This window comes from Chanodichthys erythropterus, chromosome 13, assembly GCF_024489055.1.
Source record: "Chanodichthys erythropterus isolate Z2021 chromosome 13, ASM2448905v1, whole genome shotgun sequence".
NCBI lineage: Eukaryota > Metazoa > Chordata > Actinopteri > Cypriniformes > Xenocyprididae > Chanodichthys > Chanodichthys erythropterus.
In genome coordinates, this window is record NC_090233.1 from 27,529,034 (window position 1) to 27,550,308 (window position 21,275).

At 36.6% G+C, this 21,275-nt stretch overlaps 1 protein-coding gene across 1 annotated transcript in view; it reads left to right on the forward strand.

The window, feature by feature from the left end:
• The window catches only part of garnl3 (GTPase activating Rap/RanGAP domain like 3), a 72,013-nt gene that overhangs the window by 37,264 nt on the left and 13,474 nt on the right, over positions 1 to 21,275 (forward strand). Inside the window, 19 exon segments of the mRNA XM_067406568.1 lie at positions 3,126 to 3,200; positions 5,704 to 5,803; positions 9,445 to 9,563; positions 9,859 to 9,923; positions 10,029 to 10,092; positions 10,469 to 10,495; positions 10,638 to 10,713; positions 11,002 to 11,100; positions 11,203 to 11,306; positions 14,999 to 15,107; positions 15,281 to 15,326; positions 16,766 to 16,872; positions 17,338 to 17,453; positions 18,217 to 18,321; positions 18,424 to 18,498; positions 18,587 to 18,701; positions 19,894 to 19,920; positions 20,120 to 20,224; positions 21,011 to 21,127. Of these exon segments, the coding sequence (XP_067262669.1) occupies positions 3,126 to 3,200; positions 5,704 to 5,803; positions 9,445 to 9,563; positions 9,859 to 9,923; positions 10,029 to 10,092; positions 10,469 to 10,495; positions 10,638 to 10,713; positions 11,002 to 11,100; positions 11,203 to 11,306; positions 14,999 to 15,107; positions 15,281 to 15,326; positions 16,766 to 16,872; positions 17,338 to 17,453; positions 18,217 to 18,321; positions 18,424 to 18,498; positions 18,587 to 18,701; positions 19,894 to 19,920; positions 20,120 to 20,224; positions 21,011 to 21,127 (1,651 nt within the window).

Below are 21,275 nucleotides of genomic sequence, written 5' to 3' on the forward strand. Positions count from 1 at the left end.
TACATGGTTGTTAAAATATACAATATGCTCGGTCTCCTTATTTAAATTTCCTAAAACGATGATATTAAGGATTCTAAAGTGATCGTTCTACACCGGATAGTTTTACAAACTTTCATCACAGATTCACATCGCTGGGATTCACAGATAATCCGCTGTTTGGTGAATGTGACTGAACAGACCTCGGCCTTCTTACCGTCCCGACGATAACCGATGATATATGGGGCCGGGCAGAGTCTCTCCCGTCCCGGCCTTCATCCTCCCGTCTCGCGGCACCGTCATCTGTCGACTCGACAACAGTCCGGCAGTACGTGCCCAATGAGTGTAAGTTGTCGTGTGTGCTTATGTTATAATACGTAGGTAGTCCACAGTAACTCTACTAAAATGTGCAACCCTCAAACGTGATTCTTTTGTTTATATGCATCAGTATGTTTGACTCATTAGACAAGTAAGTTGAGACGGCAGCTCTCGCGAGTGGGTGTGGTTTCAGCGTCGACAGCGGACACGCCCCCAGCGTTTGAGAGCATAGAGCGCTGCCTATTTTTTCGAGATTTTGATAACTTATTTCATTTTTAATCATTCAAAATTGGCTGGGTGGTTAATAACACATTTTTCTGTGGTGTGACAAACTCAGAACACATACTTTAAAATTACTTTACAGGGACTTTAACAAAGCAATGTGAAAAAATAATAAGTAACCTAAAATGTGCTTAATTTAGTGACTGAACTGCTTGTTTTCAAAAATATGATTTAATATATCACTAAGTTAAACCAAGGGTCAAATAAAATAGAAATGGCACATCAAAAAGTTACAGTTGCATGATAAAACCTTTTTTTTTTTTTTTTTTTTTGCGCGTGTGTGTGTGTGTGTGTGTGTGTGTGTGTTTACATTCATTGTACAGGTCTGATATAAAGAATTTTTTTGCTCAGGTGGCCAAAATGTGCGCTCAGCGAGAAATAAAATTTAGAGGGAACATTGCCTGTAAACCACATATACAAGTGTGTGTGTGTGTGCAGAGACACACAGATGAAATGATCAATGCTCCACACAGATAGATCAGACACACAGGGATCACTTGTCTGTAATTAGTCTGATTGTGTGTGCAGCTGCTTCTACATTGAAGGGGTTTTATGTAAACAAAATCATCTGTATGTGTTCTGAGTGTATGTCACAGCAGATTAGGTATGCTGCCTTTTTGCTGTCTTTCATGTGCCTTTTTAGGCATTTCTTAAACTTCTTATATTGCTTCTTATTGAAAATAACTGAATCGTTAAAGAGAAAAATTCAACAGCAAAGAGAATGAATGCACCTCCCGTCTGAGGCTACAATAAAATCTGTGATTCGGATTTAAATCTGGAAATAAATGACATTTTAGGATTTTAGAAATCCTTAAAATCAAAGAAACAATATCTGTTGTAACATTTACATTTAGATAATAGACACAATCATCAATGTCAAAGTTTGAGAGAAGCGAAGGTACAATCTAGTGTATTATTCCAGCATGAATCAGTGGTTTAAGAGGTTAAAAGTGCCATATAAGATGTAAATTGACAAATAAGGAATATTTGCCCTCTGTTTTCTGATAAAATAAAACTTTATATGAATGTTTTCAGGATATAAACATTAAGGGCCCTATCATACACCCGGCGCAATGTGGCGTGAGGTGCGACGCGAGTGATTTTGGTAGCTTCAGACCGACGCAGTTAGCATTTTCACGTTCTACGCTACGTTGTTTAAACAGCAAATGCATTTGCACCCATTTGTGCTCTGGTCTGAAAGCGAGGTGTGTTCAGGCGCATTGTTGGTGTGTTAATATTTTAAAGGTGCCCTCGAATGAAAAATTTTATTTATCTTGGCATAGTCAAATAACAAGAGTTCAGTACATGGAAATGACATACAGTGAGTCTCAAAAACCATTGTTTCCTCCTTCTTATATAAATCTCATTTGTTTAAAAGACCTCCGAAGAACAGGCTAATCTCAACATAACACCAACTGTTACGTAACAGTCGGGGTGTACACCCCCAATATTTGCATATGCCAGCCCATGTTCCCAACATTATGAAAGGCATTAGACAAGGGCAGCCAGTATTAATGTCTGGAGCTGCACAGCTGAATCATCAGACTAGGTAAGCAAGCAAGAACAACAGCGAAAAATGGCAGATGGAGCAATGATAACTGACATGATCCATGACATCATGATATTTTTAGTGATATTTGTAAATTGTGTTTCTAAATGTTTCGTTAGCATGTTGCTAATGTACTGTTAAATGTGGTTGAAGTTACCATCGTTTCTAACTGTATTCACGTAGACAAGAGCCGTCGCTATTTTCTTTTTTAAACACTAGCAGTCTATATCATTCATAAACACAACTTCATTCTTTATAAATCTCTCCAACAGTGTAGCATTAGCCGTTAGCCACGGAGCACAGCCTCAAACTCATTCAGAATCAAATGTAAACAATATAACAGTATACAATACTCACATAATCCTACGCATGCATGGTAACATAGTGGAACACTTTGTAAAGATCCATTTGAGGGTTATATTAGCTGTTTGAACTTTGTTTAGGCACTGTTTAAGGCAAGCGCAAGCTCCGTGGGCGGGGAGCATCAGCATTTAAAGGGGCCACGCAGCATAAATCGGCTCATATTTAATGATGCCCCAAAATAGGCAGTTAAAAAAATTTATTAAAAAAAAAATCTATAGGGTATTATTAGCTGAAACTTCACACATTCAGGGGACACCTTAGACTTATATTACATTTTGTAAAAAAAGGTTTGATGACACCTTTAAAGCAACTGAAATAGACTGTGCCATTGACCAACAGAAACCCGGTCTAAAGTCAATGGCAGAATATTTTTTTGTTATTTAAAGAGCGCGTTAGTAATATGAGCCTATAGGCGGGAGCACAACGTGTACACTCTGCTTATTACACACACAGGGACACGCGACAGCACGCAAACATGCCAAATATAAAAAAAAAAGGATTACAATGTACAAGATTATTATTGTGTGCATAAACATAAAAATGCTTTGGTGGAATCCGGCTTTTCCCGTAGATGGTCTACATCATCCACATGATGCAGGTGGTCTCACATTCATGCCGTATCTGTGTTTCTCCTCAGCTCATCTCCAGTGATGCAGATGGGGCTATACAGAGAGCTGGGAGATTCAGAGTAGAGAACGGCTCAATAGATGAGGTAAGATACTCATTAAATATTGTGCAGTCTGAAATGTGTGTGTGTGTGCACTGAATGTGCTGGATTGCAATAGACCACTAAGCGTTACAAAACTATTATGAAAATTGCCAGAATAGAGGTTAAACAGCCCTACAATTGTTGAAGTTCTCGTGAACATGGAGGTTCAATAAGGTTTTGAACTTATCCACATGCATACTGTTGGCTGCGGGTTCAAGTCAGTGCAGTACTGCAGGAATGGGGGCGATACAATGTATTTAAATACATGCATAAGAAGTGAAGGTGGACAGGAAGAGGAACAGATTAAAAGAAGTGGGAGGAAGGATGAAGAAAAGAGAGAGGGAATAAATGTATTCATCTTCTGGCAGTGAGTAACAAACCAAAACTGCCAGCTTTCGTGTCTGTAGGTGTTTCAATGAAATACACATACATCAGCAAAAACAAAGCAATTCAATCAATCCTCAATGTTCTCGCTCTCATTTTCTCTCTCTCTCTCTCTCTCTCTCTCTCTCTCGCTTTCACTCCATCCACTTGTCCTTTTAATTTCAAGAACTGGACTGTAGCTATGACAACCTCCAATGCTTTATCCCACCAAAACAGACCTCTGATTGGTTGTTAATGATTTAGGGTGGACTGTCACCATAGTGATTAGGGTTCCTGACTCTCAGAGTATATAGGAAAGCTGTTGTTTATGTTGAGTTTTTTTTTTTAATTTGTCAGCCTGAAAATAGAAATTGGAATTTGTTCTGGAACATGATGGAATTGATTATTGGGTGAGGAGAGGTAATAACCAACCAGACATGTTTGTGTTCGCAAGTATGTGTGTGTTCCCTACCACAAAGCTCTATAAATAAAAAAAAGTGGATCAAAAGGACAAATGACTATTTCGCCAGAGACAGTGTTGCATTGCCAATGAAAATCTTACATTTTATTTATTGTGTGCAATGTGCATCCATTTTGATGTATTTTGATACATTATTTATTTTTTTATGATACATTCTATATTGTTGCTGCAAATTTGTCAAAATTGCAAGAATGATGCAATTTTGTCTTGAAATTGTCTTGAATGTGTCAGTAAAAAACCAAACTACAAAATAGTGTCCAATCAGAAATGTTTTCACATGACAATTTTCTAGCCAAAATGTGCTTATAAAGTTACACTATAGCTGTAATATATATATATATAATATTATATTATATTATATTATATATATATATAATATATATATATATTATATATATATTATATTATATATATATATAATATATTATATTATATTATATATATATATATACAGTTGCAAGAAAAATATGTAAACCACTTGCAGAATCTGTGAAAATGTGCAAAATTTTAACAAAATAAGAGGGATCATACAAAATGCATGTTATTTTTTGATTAGTACTGTCCTGAGTAAGATATTTTACGTAAAAGATGTTTACATATAATCCATAAGACAAAAAAATAGCTGAATTTACTAAAATGACGCAGTTCAAAAGTTTGTGAACCATTGATTCTTAATACTGTGTGTCATTACCTGGATAATCTACGGCTGTTTTTTTTTTTGTTGTTGTTGTGTGATGGTTGTTCATGAGTCTCTTGTTTGTCCTGAGCAGTGAAACTGAGCTCTGTTCGTCAGAAAAAATCTCCAGGTCCCAAAAATTCTTCAGTTTTCCACCATCTTTTGCATATTTGAACCCTTTACAACAGTGACTGTATGATTTTGAGATCCGTCTTTTCACAATGAGGACAATTGAGGGACTCAAACACAACTATTAAAAAAGGTTCAAACATTCACTGATGCTTCAGAAGGAAACACAATGCATTAAGAGTTGGGGGGTGAAAACTTTTAAACAGGATGAAGAGGTCCAAATGTTCAAATGTTTTCACCCCCCAACTCTTAATGCATCGTGTTTCCTTCTGAAGCATCAGTGAATGTTTGAACCTTTTTTAATAGTTGTGTTTGAGTCCCTCAATTGTCCTCAGTGTGAAAAGACGGATCTCAAAATCATTTAGTCACTGCTGTAAAGGGTTCAAATTGCAAAATATGCTTAAACTGAAGAATCTGCAGGACCTCAGAACAAACAAGGGACTCATGAACAACCACCACAAAACAAACAAACTGTCGTAGATGATCCAGGTAACCAAACACAGTATTAAGAATCAGTGGTTCACAAACTTATGAATGGGGACATTTGTGGATTATATGTAAACTTCTACTCAGGACAGTACTAAATAAAAAAATAACATGCATTTTGTATGCATCATCGCCCTTATTTTGTTAAAATTATTAAGATTTTCACAGATTCTGCCAGTTGTTCACATACTTTTTCTTGCAACTGTATGTGTATATATATGTTATTTCTAGGAAAAATACATTGCTAAAAATAAATAAAACATCGTTGTTTTTTGTTAGGGGCCAATGAAAATGTTACAGGGCAAGTACAAAAAAAAACTTTACTGTTGAGTCCTGCACCTGGTTAAATTCTTGATGGGGCTTTTCTGCAGACCTCTGACTACACGCCTGGAACATGGAGGAGAACTGACGTCCATTTGGAGAACCCAGAGTACCACACCAGATGGTACTTCAAGTACTTTCTGGGAAAAGGTGGGATTCCACTGCCAAGTATAGAGTATGCACACATACACACACAGATTTACAAATTCTCTTGTACTGCATATGCATACTGTACATGCACACACATACAGTACAGTTGAGATAATACTGAACACAGCTTAATGGAGAGCATAAATGTGGCATTGTTTTGAGAAATCCCATTCTGTGAAATTTTGGCTAATAAGTTTGTGGGAAAGATAAATTGAATTATATAGGGAATAATTAAACAATGTTTGAAAGTAGTATGGCTGCATTGAGTTCTTATTCAGAACCAGTTCCATTTTATAAAAAAAAAAAAAAAAAAAAAAAAAGTGGAAACAAATACATTTTATTACATATGTTAACAATTTTTGAATGTCTGCATTCTCATGCTGAGGAGGACGAAGCACCAAATACTGGTATTTTATACTAGTGTTTTATATTTTATGCTAAAATACTGTTTTACACTTCATCACTCTGTTTTTCTTTTATTTGTTTTTCTTTATCTCCCTTCCTCTCAAACAAATACAAACACTGTTGTTCCCACACACATTCCCGAGGCAGATTCTGCATTATGTCTCTTTAATTGATTTAAATCACTGCAAATACCTTTTATTCAATGAGAGAGAGATTGAATGAGAGAAAGGGAGAGAGACAGAATATTCTACAGAGGAAGGGTGGAGATACAGAGACAGACCAGATCTTGTCTTCTAATTGGATTTCAGCCTCTTTTCATTTGTCTTCTGTCTGTAAACCTGGACTGTCTCAATCCAAAATATTCCCCTTAAACAGCAGGCTTCCATCCCTTCCTTCCTCTTTCCCTCTTATTCTGATGCTCCAGGAATAGATCTAAATAAACAGGCATCTTCACAGTCACGTCTCTGAGGACAGTTCACATGGTCACAGTGCTTTGGTGTGGAATCTATCAGCATCATTGTGCAGGCAGCACATTAAGGCAGCACAAGTTACATTATTCAGAAAAGAAAATAGCCAAAAAGAACTTGATGCATTGATTAAAATCCAGCTGATGCATTGGTCTTAAAATATGTTCATTGTTTCATTATGTCACATTTCTGAAACTTCATGCATTTATTGATTAATCCAGCTGTAACATTTTAAGATGTTGACGATGCACAAAGTAATTTTGCCAGAAATTGAGTAATCACTTTCCCATTGTGTAGTAAACCAGGGTCCTTACCAGTGCCCAGATCTGTATACATGATTTACTGTTTCTCAAGCTAGGGAGCTGATTGAGATGCAACCATTGTCTGTTTTGCCAGAATTCTAGTCATTCATTCGTTGTCATGGTTTCTAATTACCCCACACCTGTTCCCTGTTCTGTTAATCATCATCCTCTACATATAGAGGGTATGCTTTGACGTCACTTTCCCGCCGGAACACGCTCCCTCAGCTGGACTGAGTGGTAAAAGAACCTGCTGCATGACTGGATTTAATAGGGGAAACAGCAAAAACGCGAGTAAAACAAATGATATCACAAAAGGTTGGGCTCGAAAGTGTTCCTTATAACATGTCAAAGAAATTTAATCCATGGACATTGACATGCAGCCAGGAATCATGGTTCCTGACATAAATATGTGCCTGATGCTTCTGCGAATTGTACAGATGCATTTGCTTCTTTTTTTTCTCAAGTTTTCAGTAGTCTGTAAAAATATATCAGATTTTGTGTCAAAGCTATTTGTACAGTCAATCGCAAAGCTCTTTCTCGTTTTGGATGTGTTTTGTGTGTTGAGGCATTCATGATGAAAACCAATGCTGCCACTCTTTTTGCCACTCAGTGGGCATAACCGCAGTCATAACGGCCGATGGTGACGTCACATGCATACCCTCTATTTAAGCCTTCTATCTTCCTCAGTTCATTGTCTTGTGTAAACGTTTATGGATTGTTGCGTTTGAGTTCTCTTCGTATTTAAAGGTGCTCTAAGCGAAATCACGCGTTTTTAGGCCAAAACATTTTTTGTCACATACAGCAAACATCTCCTCACTATCCGCTAGCTGCCTGTCCCCTGAACACACTGTAAAAAAACGCGGTCTCTGTAGTCGCCACAAGCTCTGAAAACGGCAACAAAAACAAACTGATGCAGCCTGGACCACGAAACATAATAAACATGCTCCAGCCAATAACCGACAAGCAGCATCAATACGCAAGCTACTTACATTTTAAATGCGTGTTCATGACTGTTTCAGGAAGCACGGAGGGGAGGGCCAGGAGGAGTAGGAGGGAGGGTCTAGCTGGCCTCTGTTTTGTTTGACAACACTTTGAACGTCAACAGGAAGTTACTCCGCTCAGAATCGCTTAGAGAGCCTTTAATTAAAGTAGTATCTTCGTTCATTCTGCATCATGCATCACCCTTTTGATTAAACACAAGCATCCCATGATACAGCAAGGATGCATTAAATTGATCACAAGGGTCAGTAGAGAAATTTATAATGTTATAAAAGATTTATACTTCAAATAGTTCTGTTCTTTTGAGCTTTCTATTCATCAAAGAATCCTAAAAAAAATGAACACTGTAAAGTCCAATTCATTTCTGCAAACTGGACAGTTTGGTTCAGTGAACCGGTTCAAAAACCGTTTCATCCGTTCCTTGCGTGATATGATGTGATATGTCTCTACGCATCTTTTCTAACAACTCATTGTTTTATGAAACATTCAGATAAAAAGTTACGTATATATCTGATTATTGCCTTTCTTTCTCTTAAGTTAATGGTGTTTGTGGTCATACTGTCATTCACGGATTCTTTATGTCGGATACGACAGACCAATATTGAGTAGCCTACATCTTGGATAAGCTTGTGCTTAAAGGTGCTGAAGAGGTTGTTTTGTTTTATACATTTTTGCAATATTACTTGAAACTGTCTTTAATAACTGATAAAAGACTATTTATTAAGTGCACTGAAAGGAATAATATTAATATACATCATCTGTGCACGAGGTAGGTAGTGCATCTATGCGATGATTGGCCCTCTGGCTTGTCAATCACTGTCATGACGTTCCTTGTGAGAGACGAGCGCGGCTGCGCGCTCCAGTAACTTTCCACACTCCACAGGCGCCTCATGCAATGTTTTTGTCAGGAGACCGGATTAACAACTGCAGATTATGAGTTACCTGCGGTGAGTCCGACATAATGAATCCACTAACACGACACAGCGAATGCCGGTGGTAAACACTCGTGTTCCAATACTCGTGCACAAGTTTTGGGAGGCATTCCCTTGAAACGAGGGGGGTTGTTCTTACGCATGCGCTCATTTCACTAACAGTCTTTGGTTTCTCAGTCGACGAAAAGATCCTCTTTAGCACCTTTAAGCAAGCTACTTTGGCTTGTGTGTCGTGCGTCATCAACCTGGAACTAAAGTTTGATTCAGTTCGATTAGTGAACCGGCTCAACCGGTTACTTCCTATGAACCGGCTCAAAACAACGATTCGTTCAAGAACCAAACATCACTACAAATATTAAGCAGTACAACTGGTTTCAACATTGATAATAAACGTTTCTTGAGCACCAAATCAGTATATTAGAATTATTTCTAAAGGATTATAATTAATGTGACAATGAAAACTGCAGTAATTACTGTTGGAAATTTAGCTTTGCCATCACAGAAATAAATAGCTTTTCTCTCCCTTCTTTCTGTAGTTCATCAGAACTATGTGGGGACGGATGCGGAAAAGAACCCCTTCTTCCTGTCTGTGGTTCTGTCAGACCAGAACAACCAGCGGGTCCCACAGTACCGAGCCATCCTCTGGCGCAAGTCGGTGAGTCGTGTGTGCGTCACTTTTGCTCTGAGCAGTGACTCACATAACAGATTGACCTCTTCATGCAGTGACTACACTGTTTTGTTCTGATGTCTCAAAGGCCAGTATGTGAAGACTAAATGCTTAAAAACCCTGAATGCACAGTGACACGGTATTAAATGTCACCTTCCTATGAGCAACAAGGTCTCGGTTATAAAACCTTGTGTCATAGCCTCCAGCAACACTGGCTTGCTGTCTTGTTATGCCATGTCACATTTCGCTTTATATATGTATAATATATGTCCATCTCTTTCAGGGTACTCTAAAAATCAGCCTTCCATACAGTCCAACAAAAACACTATCAGTCAAATCTATATTAAGGCAAGTCTGTCTGTAATGCACCCTATTCACACATGCGAAGATTCAGTTTGAGCGAAATAAATTAAAATGCATTAATTTGCCCCTCTTGACCCTTTCACCCTCCAGTGCCATGAATGTGGATCGTTTCGAAAAGGGCCCGAGGGAGATCCTTAACCCAGAGATTCAGAAGGTGCCCACCCACACCTGTCAATCAACATTACATGTCCTCCTCTCTGTTAATTACTGTCTATTTTTGCTCTGGTTTGTTGTTCTGCTTCACAATCACTTTAGGATTCAAACGCAGCCGCTGTCTGAGCTGCTATTGCTCCAGAGAGCTTAGCTTTTGTGAAAATGTTTGCCGCTAATCAAAGACCATTGTCAGTGGCATTCAGATATTTGAATGCATGAACATGCTCTCTGTAATGTTTGCGTAACCCACGCTATTAGTGCTCCTAACTGGTGTTTAGAAATTTAACCTCGATAAAAACTGATTGTTTTATTGTACTGGGATATAATGATTTGATTTGAGCTAAACTGTTATTTATTTATTTATTTATTGTTGGCAGGACTTACTGGTGCTGGAGGAGCAAGAGGTGTGTACTGTCAAATGTGTGTATGTGATTGATTTAAGTATGCCATGCAAATAAATAAAATAAAAAGTTCTTAGTGATTTTTAAATCAATTTCTTAGTGAATTCCCCCTGAATGCTTCTCAAATGTTTGTATGTTCTTACAGGGCAGTGTAAACTTTAAATTTGGTGTTCTTTATGCCAAAGATGGGCAGCTGACAGATGATGAAATGTTCAGTAACGGTGAGCACAGAACCACTCATAACATACTTATAATACTAAATATTTCTTTACCTTTCTACTGAGAAGATTTGGCTCACACACTATGTTATAATAAAAACCAATAACCAAATAAAAGGATATTCTGTTTTACTCAGAAATACATCACATTATGGAAGTACAATGCAATTAATTACAATTCACATTGATTTTAAAATATCTATGTGAACAGCATAAGGTGGTGTCTTATTTATTTATTTATTATTGCTCTACAATCAAGTTGATTTTCTATGTTTTTGTACTTTTTTTCAGAAACAGGAAGTGAGACCTTTGGCAAATTTCTGAATCTCCTTGGCGACACAATCTGTCTGCAGGGCTGGGCAGGGTATCGAGGAGGACTAGACACTAAGAGTAGGACAAATACACGTGTACACATGTTTACAAATGAACAGAGAGATATTTCTTTCCCTTAAAACTGTATTTTACTCATTCATTTTCTCTCTCTCCGTTTAGACGACACTACAGGAATGAATTCCATCTACACAGTCTATCAGGGTCATGAGCTCATGTTCCATGTTTCCACCATGTTACCTTATTCTAAAGAGAACAAGCAACAGGTAAGTTGTAGAACACATACGCTATGTATGCACAATATGTTGTATATTGTTTACTGACCGATATTAGTGGGTTTTCCTACACTACTTTTCAAATGTTTGGGGTCAGGAAGATTTTTTTTATGTTTTTGAAAGAAGCTCAACAAGGCTGTGTTTATGTGATAAAGAATGCAAGGTCACACTTTAGATTAGGGTCCAATTCTCACAATTAACTACGACTTTTGCCACAATAAACCCCTAATTACTGCTTATTAATAGTTAGGAAGGTAGTTGTTGGGTATTGGGTAGGATTAAGGGATGGAGAATATGGTTGTGCAGAATAAGGCATTAATATGTGCTTTTTAAGTACTAATAAACAGCCAATATCCTAGTAATATGAATGCTAATAAGCAACTAGTTAATAGTGAGAATTGGACCCTAAACTAAAGTGTTACAGAATGCAGTAATAACATTCCGAAATATTATTACAATTTAAAATTCTTAAATATTATGACTATTTAAAATAAAAAATTTTATTGTAATATTTTTTAAAATGTAACTCCATGCAAACCTACTTTTGATCATATTATTTTTTCCTTGTTGAATTATTATTATTATTATTATTATTTTTTTTTTTTTTCAAAAGAAACCAAAAAATCATACTGACCCCAAACGTTTGAACGGTAGTGTACATTGGTCAGTTTTGGATATATAAAAAGAATGTGTCATCATTTAGAATTTACTTAAAAGTTAACCTTTAAACACAGTAATAATGTAATTTAATAACACTGTCAAATGTAACCTTTAGCAAGTCTCAAAATACCCATTTTTCATACTGTGCATTATTATGATGTGATGCCTAAATTGCAGCATTTAAAATTACTGATTTTACTTTTTAGTGTTTTATTTAGACACAATAGTATAGACATTTAATATCAGCCATAACATGAAAATAATTATGAGATTATCATATTATTAGTATCATTATCAGCCCATCCCTGGGATTCAGTAGGACTATAGAGAGACATTCTGGTTCCAAACGCTACCAAAAAAACAAAAACACATCCATGTAAAACTACAAACAGAATGAGATAAAGACAGAGAAAGAGGGAAATGAGACATTTGAATGATAGAAAGAATGGAGCTGCGTGTGTTTGTTGAGGCAGAAAGGAGCCAGTCTGTAGCTCGGTAGGTGGTGAGGGGAAAACAGGCTATATTTAACATCCAAAAGCGCTGGACATCACAGCGGTCAGTCTCTCCCTCTCTTTTCTCTGTTGCTTTTTCCCCTTCCCCCCTCAGCTCCATATCCTGATTACATCAAGCGTCAATCACTTCACTCTCTCTCACTTCATATCCCTCTCTTCTTGATTATATCATCACACAGTAATCCCTTTTCTCTCTCTCATGCTCTTCTTCCGTTTCTCACTTTTCCTCTTTCACTCTATCAGATCATATGATTGAGTACAAGTAGAGCTCTTGTGCACTGGAGTGCTTGTGGAAGCATTCACAATAGCAGGATTTTCAAAGTATTTGTGTCAGTTCAAGGTCTTGGCACTCTACAGCCGAGAGCCTCTTCAGTCCTCCATATCAATAACCACCTTTACCAATGCTAAACCGCTCATGAGAAGAGCAGAACAGCTCATACACTTTAAAAGTCTCTTGCTGATCCTACAAGCATGCAGATATACTGAACAGGTGGAAGACTCAGGAATCAAGTACTGTTCACAAGGGAGAGTTAGTTTTTTCATAGAAGAAAACTGTTCTTCAACTAAAGAACAGGATCCAAGATGTTTATGTCTTTATGTCATCCAATGTGTTTATGTCTTTCTTTCTTCAGTCAAAAAGAAATTAAGGATTTGAGGAAAACATTCAAGGACTTTTCTCCATATAGTGGACTTCAACAGCTACCAATGGGTTGAAGGTCCAAATTGCAGTTGAAATGCAACTTCAAAGGGCTCTACACGATCCTAGCCGAGGGATAAGGGTCTTGTCTGGCAAAACGATCGTTCATTTTCTAAAAAAAAAATAAAAATGATATACTTTTTAACCACAAATGCTCCTCTTGCACTGCTCTGCGATACTCCACGCATTACGTAATAACGTTGGAAAGGTAGGCGTAAGTACCGAGAAAGTGTTTTACAAAGCAATCGTGCAAAGGCTAAGTCAAATGGCCTTTACAACAAAAGAAAAAACAATGATGTCGGACGATTCTGAAGTTGGAGGAGAAAATAAGATGGAAGTTTTTCGCAAGTTTTTTGTCATTTCCAACATGATTACGTAATGCGTGGCGCATTGCAGAGCTAGTGCAAGACGAGCATTTGTAGTTAAAAAGTAAACAATTTTTATTTTTTCTAGAAAATGACTAGATAAGACCCTTGTTCCTCTTCTGGTATCCTGTAGAACCCTTTGAAGCTGCACTGAAACTGTAATTTGGACCTTCACCCTGTTGTTAACTGTTGAAGTCCACTATATGGAGAAAAATCCTGGAGTGTTTTCCTCAAAAACCTTAATTTTTTGAAGAAAGAAAGATATAAACATCTTGGATGACATGGGGGTGAGTAAATTATCAGGAAATTTTAATTCTGAAGTGAACTAATCCTTTAAAGAATCATAGCTTTTTTTCCATCAAGGACAGTTTATAGGGACTGCATGAAAGACATGTTCACTATGAACCGTTGTATGGAGAAGTGGTTTCTTTCACGAGTTTGTGTGCCCATGTAATCATAACGTAAGTGGTAAACAGATTTTGTTTGCTGTCTGCTATAGAGGGGTTCAGAGGATATTCTCAAGTTCTGATTGCACCCCATTACATAGACAAAAATATACAAAAAGGAGGAGAAGGGGAGGAGGAGGGATACTGAAAGAACTAACAATGGGAAGTGGTATTTTTTTTTACCTTGGTATTAATTAGAAGATTAGATAGGCGTATCCTCCCGAAATTACTTTAATAACTTCACTTAAAAAAATTCTCCTATTAACAACATATGGGTTTGGAAAAACATGAGGGTGAGCGAATAAAGATCAAATTAAAATTTTTGGGTGAACCATCCCTTTAAAATAATCCTCTGCTTGACCCTGTCAAACGGCTGGAAACAGGAAGGAGTCAGTCATGAAAGCCTGTTGGTATTGTTCAGGTGTTATGTTTGTCACTGGAAGGATGTTCTGTGTAACGGTGAGGAGAAGTGGCAGAGAATCATAATTAAGCTCTCAGTAGAAATGAATCCATCACTGAAATAAGTAAATACTCATTCCTGTCACAGCTCGCGGTCAAGCGCATGTATCTGTCTAGATGCGTGTTTTTGTGTGTGAGAGAGAGAGAAAATGAGAGAGATACCGGGAGAGAGGGGAAGGTGAAAAGCAGCCATGTAGTAATTGAGCTTTAAGGGGTTGTTGTGTGTGTGTGTGTGTGCTCTTGAGACAAAAGATAAAAGCTCTTTTTCAAGCGTAATGGTCCAGACTCATTAACAAGCTCATTTATGCTTCCTGGCTAACGGGTGTGAGGTGTCAGAGGGCATTATGAATGTCCAAACATGCACACAAACCAAACTCCCCAACAAACACACACATAGGCATGTACTCTTTTCAAAATGAAATACTTTTTCATTTAATACTGGAGAGAAAAAAGTTGGTGTATTAGTTTTAGGTAACAAAAGCAGCTTTTTGGAATGTGCTTCAAGCATGTATGATTATAGCTTCAATTATTTCACTCTGTGCAGGTAGAGAGGAAGAGACACATTGGGAACGACATCGTGACCATCGTGTTTCAGGAGGGAGATGACGCCTCTCCGTCCTTTAAGCCCTCTATGATTCGCTCCCATTTCACACGTATCCTTCATCCTCGAACTGAGTTGAACTGCTGAAATGAGTCACTCAGTGTCAGTGATTGGGCTATTTATGGGTGGCATGTTTTTACAGAAAAAAAGACTTTAGATATGTGTAAATTATTAGTTTTGTATGTGGAGCTAATATATGGATGATTTCCTTTACATACCCCACAGATATTTTTGCCTTAGTTCGATATAATAGCCAGAATGATAGTTACAGGTATGTGTGTGTTTGGACGTTTTACTTTTGTGCATAGCATATATGTAGAAATGTGTGTTATTTAATATATTATTTATTACATTTTATTTTAATATAAGTATTATATTGTATATAAACTACCATTGAAATACGGAAGAGGATTAGGGCCATGCAATAATAAAAAAATAAAACCATCTCGAGATTAAAGTCGTTAAATTTAGAGAAAAAAGTCGAGATAAAATGTTGAGAAAAAAAGTCATTAAATTACGAGAAAAAAAGTTGAATTTCATGAAAAAAGTCGAGATAAAATGTTGACAATAAAGTCATTAAATTACGAGAAAAAAGTCGTTAGATTGAGAACAAATTCGTTAAATTATGAGAAAAAAAGTCGTTAAATTGTGAGAACAAATTCGTAATTTAACGAATTTCCGCTTCTATAGACATCATTGTGTATTTTACAAACTCTAAATATATTGTTTTGTTAGTACTCATGTGTATTTAAATATCTGAAACCTAAAATAAACATTATTTGGTTGAAAACACTGCATAAATGTGATTATATGAAAAGCGCTGCGCGCGTCCGTCTCTGGTTTAGCGCCAGCCAAAGCATTTGAATTTGGCAGTTGATCGCGTGATGCACTTCTAACGTTCTAATCACACCGGTGTGATCGTACGCGTCAAAGGGTTAATGAGTTTACTATCAACATTTTATCTCAACTTTTTTTCTCAATTTAACAACATTTTTCTCATAATTTAACAAGTTTATTCTCAACATTTTATCTCAACCTTTTTCTCGAAATTTAACGAGTTTATTCTCAAGATCTTATTTCGACTTTTTTCTCGAAATTTAACAACTTTAATCTCGAGATGGTTTTATTTTTTATTATTGCTTGGCCCTAATCCTCTTCCGTATTCAAAAGTCTGAGGTCAGTAAGAGTTTTTTAAAGTGAAATGAATACTTTTATTCAGCGAGTATGAAGTGACAGTAAAGACTTTTACATTATTTAAAAATTCTCTATTTCAAATAAATGCTGCTCTTTTGAACTTTTATTTATCAAAGAATCCTGAAAAAATATGGTTTTCAGAAAGAAAAAAAATGAGCAGCCCAACTGTTTTCAATATTTATAATAACAATAAATGTTTCTTCAGAACCAGATTAGCAAATTAGAATGATTTGTGAAGGATCATGTGACACTGAAGACTGGAGTAATGACGCTGAAAATTCAGCTTTGTTGTCACATGAATACATTACATTTTAAAATATACTGAAATAAAAAAATCTTTTAAATTGTAATTTTATTTAAATTGTATATTTGATAGATCCCAATTTTTTCCCACATCCCCACAAGTATTTTTCATCAAATAAATACTTTTTCAAAAACATTTTAAAAATCTTTATGACCCCACATTTTTTAAGCAGTAGTGTATATTATTTGTGTCTTAATAATTTTATGTTGCAGGTTGAAGATTTTCTCAGAGGAGAGTGTGCCACTGTTTGGCCCACCCCTCCCTTCCCCTCCAGTGTTCACAGACCACCAGGAGTTCAGGGACTTTCTACTAGTTAAATGTTAGTAAGCAGAGAAGCAGAAAACACATTTTAAAGACGGCATGAAATCAGTTGTTTTCATAGTCTTTCACCAACGTGTAACAACTTGCCTCTGAAACAACACTTTTCTGCTGATGTAACCAAAAAAGACGAGCTATATCAAAGCCTATTAATACTGATTGAAAGCATGAAATCCCATCCTACTAAACGTGTTTCCGACTGAATATCCTCTTTCAGTCAAAAATAGATTGTATTAGAGAATTTAAATTAATTCTAAATGCCATTTCATGGCATTTCAGTACACAGACCTCCTGTTAGAATACACACCTGTGTTTTTCTGCTGCCAGCTTTATTGATTTGTTTTGGCTCATGGACTCTGTAAAGCAGATGCTTTCATTAAACAGACCTTGTAAAATGTGTCATGCTGTTTCCTAAGGGTGATTCTGTTACATAATACTGTTACCTTTATCCTTCTGTCTTCTGTAGTAATAAATGGAGAAAAAGCCACTCTTGAGACCCCCACTTTTGCTCAAAAACGTCAGCGTACGCTGGACATGCTGATCAGATCCCTGTACCAGGATCTCATGCCTGACATGCCCAAGGTATGGACGCATAATCTAGTACAGTGTTCTCAACCAAGCGGCCAAGGGCCCATTAGGGGGCCCCACACCTGAAAAAGACATGTAAAATAATAAAATGTTATAATATCGTGAGCATTCTTATAATGAATACACATTTTTCTAGTTATGCCAAGTTCTAAAATATTTTATAAACCTAAAATTGTGCGAAAAATATATTTAAAAATCCTTATCCAGTAAATCACAACCAACTGGAAAATTCATGGGGCCATTGTATATTTTAGTGGACTATGAGGGACCTTGGAGTCAAAAAGGTTGAGAACCACTGATCTAGCACAATACTTTTCTGTATTTCACTATTACCTCACTTTTTATTTTCCTGCCATATATGTTTCTTCTCACAATTCTCTCCCTGTCAGCTGGTCCTAGAGCTGGATACTGTCTTTCTATTGTTGTCTATTCCTGTTTCTATTCTCAATTATAGGGTTAGGAATCAGGAACCGGTTCCATTTTTTAAAAGATGTGCAGGTTTTATATTTTAATGAGAAAAAAAGACTTGCTGCAAAACAATGCAAAGATAATAAAATCTTGTTGTGTTGGAACCACACTTTGAACCATCATTATTTCCTTATGATTCCGAACCCAATTTACAGTATTATGGCTTATAAGGTATAGTGGTAAAAGAATTTGTTAGTCTCTGCTTTGCTGTCTTTCTGGCTGTTTCTGGGTCAGTCTCTCAGACCCATGTTCATCTCTACCGCTCCTGTAGGTTCCCTTCTCTCCGCAGAACATGCTAAACCGACGCTCATTCAGTGATGTACTGCCAGAGTCGCCCAAATCGGCCCGTAAAAAAGAGGAGGCACGTCAGGCTGAGTTTGTTCGGGTGGGACAGGTAGGGTGTATACATCTATGCAAATATGACATTCCACATAGGTATGAATGTTAAAGTATGAGAAATTTTGTTAATAAATAATAATAATAATATTGTGTCCAGGCCTTGAAGCTCAAAACTATAGTTCGAGGTGATGCACCCACCAGTCTAGTCACTACTGGCCTTTGCAGGAAAGAGGTGAGGGGCAAGAGGAAAAAAGCGAGGGATGCTGTTATTTTTCTCTTACGGTTCATCTCTAACAGTATGTTCCTATTTTTTTCTGCAGCCATGGGAGTCACAGTCATTCTGCAGCAGCTTCCCGTATGATATAGTCTGTGGAGACTCATGGGGACAGTCATTACTGGTCGCCACAGATTCAGCAGGGGTCATGCTGCTGGAGGGTAAGAATGCTTTTTCATGTGAAACAACACAGCTGGAAAGAGTAGCAGTTTTCTTAAAAATGGCATGTAAAGACACACTGGCTGTAATTTTCACCAGCTTCTAAATAGATAGATCTACATGGATCATATCAGCGGACAGCAAAAATTAAAATTCTGAAGGAAAAAAAACACAAAAAGAAGTTTTGATGCTGTTTGAATTTGTCCTCCAGGTTTCATTTCAGTGATGCCAAATGTTATTGGTCGCAAGATGCAATAAATTTAAATGTGAATATTTAAATTGCACAAATCAGATTTCAGGGCTATTGTAAAGGGGAGCATTTTCAATAATAAAAATAATAAGCAGAATTTCCATATGTTCCTTACATAGAGCTATCACATGGCTTCAGAAGACTGAAAGACAATAAAATACATCACACAGTCATATAGTGTTCAATGGTATATTAAAATACTTATGGTGCTTTTTAGTCATTTTTGGAGCCCCTGGTCATCATGTATATTCAATGAAAATCAATATGAAATGAATATGCTTAACATATTCTATTGTAGTCTATGTTGGAGCATGGGGGGAAAAACATTTTGACAGAATTTTCATTTTTAGGTGAACCATCTCTTTGAATAAAAGCATGCATGTGAAAAGTTTGTAATATATTTGGGTCAATTATAGTGGGGGGCTAACATAATGAAATGTACACAACTATTTCAAAGGGGGTCGGTAAGATTTTTTTTTTTTTTTTTTGCATTTATTTGATCAAAAATACAGAAAAAAACAATAGTATTGTGAAATTATATTAACATTTAAAATACATTTTAAAATATATTAAAATTAAAAAAGTTAATTTATTCCTGTGATGTCAAAGCTGAATTTTCAGCAGCATTGCTCCAGTCTTTACTGTCACATGATCCTTCAGAAATCATTGCAATATGCTGATTTGATGCTCAAAAACTTGTTATTGTTAATGTTGAAAACAGTTGTGAAAACAGTTTTTTTTTTTTCATGATACTTGTATAATGCAGTATTATATATGTTTTTAATGTGTTCTTACTGAAAAGTATACATTTTGACAGCTGCTGTAAAAAACATCTTACTGACCCCAAAATATTTGAACAGTAGTGTTTGTATGATGCATATGGCACTTTTGTGTTCTTTGAAACTAACTTGCTGAATTTAAATCAAATCTGTCCTCCCTTTTAGCCTCAGATCCACTGTTCTCCAATGTAGGTATGTATAGCATGCCCACAACACTGCAGTCAGTGGATATAAATGTTTATAAATATTACAAAGTATTTAAACATGTACCCAGTACATTTTTGCAGTGACAGTTAAAAAATGTGTCTGTTAATCAAAGCAAGTGAATCTCATTGGGGGATTGAGTTACCATGCAAACCACAAATTAATCTTGCTTTGCATGCTGGTCTAGATTCACCAACCCTGCCTCCGGTGCAGGTATTTGACAAGACCTTGACGGTCAAACAATTGCACGTGCTTGAACCTCAGGACCTCCTCATTGCAAGAGCAGATAAAGGTAAGACATGAGTTTGTGTTTATAATTATATAAGCATATAAATATGGCACAGTTCTTTTGTGGGTAGAAGAAAGTGTGTGAAACGATCTGCCAAAAGATTTGCATTTACATTTATGCATTTAGCAGACGCTTTTATCCAAAGCGACTTACAGTGCATTCAGGCTAACATTTTTTACCTAACAAAAAATGCACACAAAAAAGATAAAGTGTGAGAAAGAAAGAGACCAAGCAAAGCAGCAAAAGAAAACTCTTGGTCCTTTGCTCTAATAATGAGCATCTTTATCCAGCTGGGAATAGCACAAAATAGTATTCAAACACACACATATGGGCATTACCTTTGGTTCGCATTGTCGAGACTTATAGCTCATTATAAAGAGAACCAAGAGTAGAGATCCATGTAATTTAGTCTCTACCACCATCTTCCATACTGATCATTAGTTCAAGACGGTGTACAGCAAATTCTCACTCTTATTGGGAAGTACAGCTTCTGCAAAGGGGAAATAATGAATGCGTTAGCAACTCCGTCACCAAGCAACTTTCATTCACTATGACAGGCATTTGAAATCCAAATGTTGCATTAGCCGAGAAGTCATTTAGTTTGATGAGACGCATCTCTTATTTGTTGCCTATTATCATATATTCAGTCCTGAAAGCTTCATTTGTAGAATTCACTAAACAGCTGAAGTAGTCACACTCATTTGAATAACCGTACCAGGAATGTATAAGAGTGCTTGAAATTTTGTTTAATTTCAATTACTTTAATGACCAATTTCAATTCTGTTGCAGGGAAAGATGCTCGACTGTATGTTTACAGACTGAGCACGCTCAAAAGAGGGATAGAGGAGCGGCAGCTTGTCCGCACCAAGTATGACAGTCGGGAGAACAAGCTTGAAAAAACCAAAGGTATGAAAACTTATATATAATTCCTTCTTAAATTGATTCTAAATGCTACTTGAGAGATATTCTAGGAGAATGTGTTCAATATGGCTGTGTGCGCAATACAATGTGACATCAAATAGCATCACTATTACCGTATCTTAGACACCTTTTT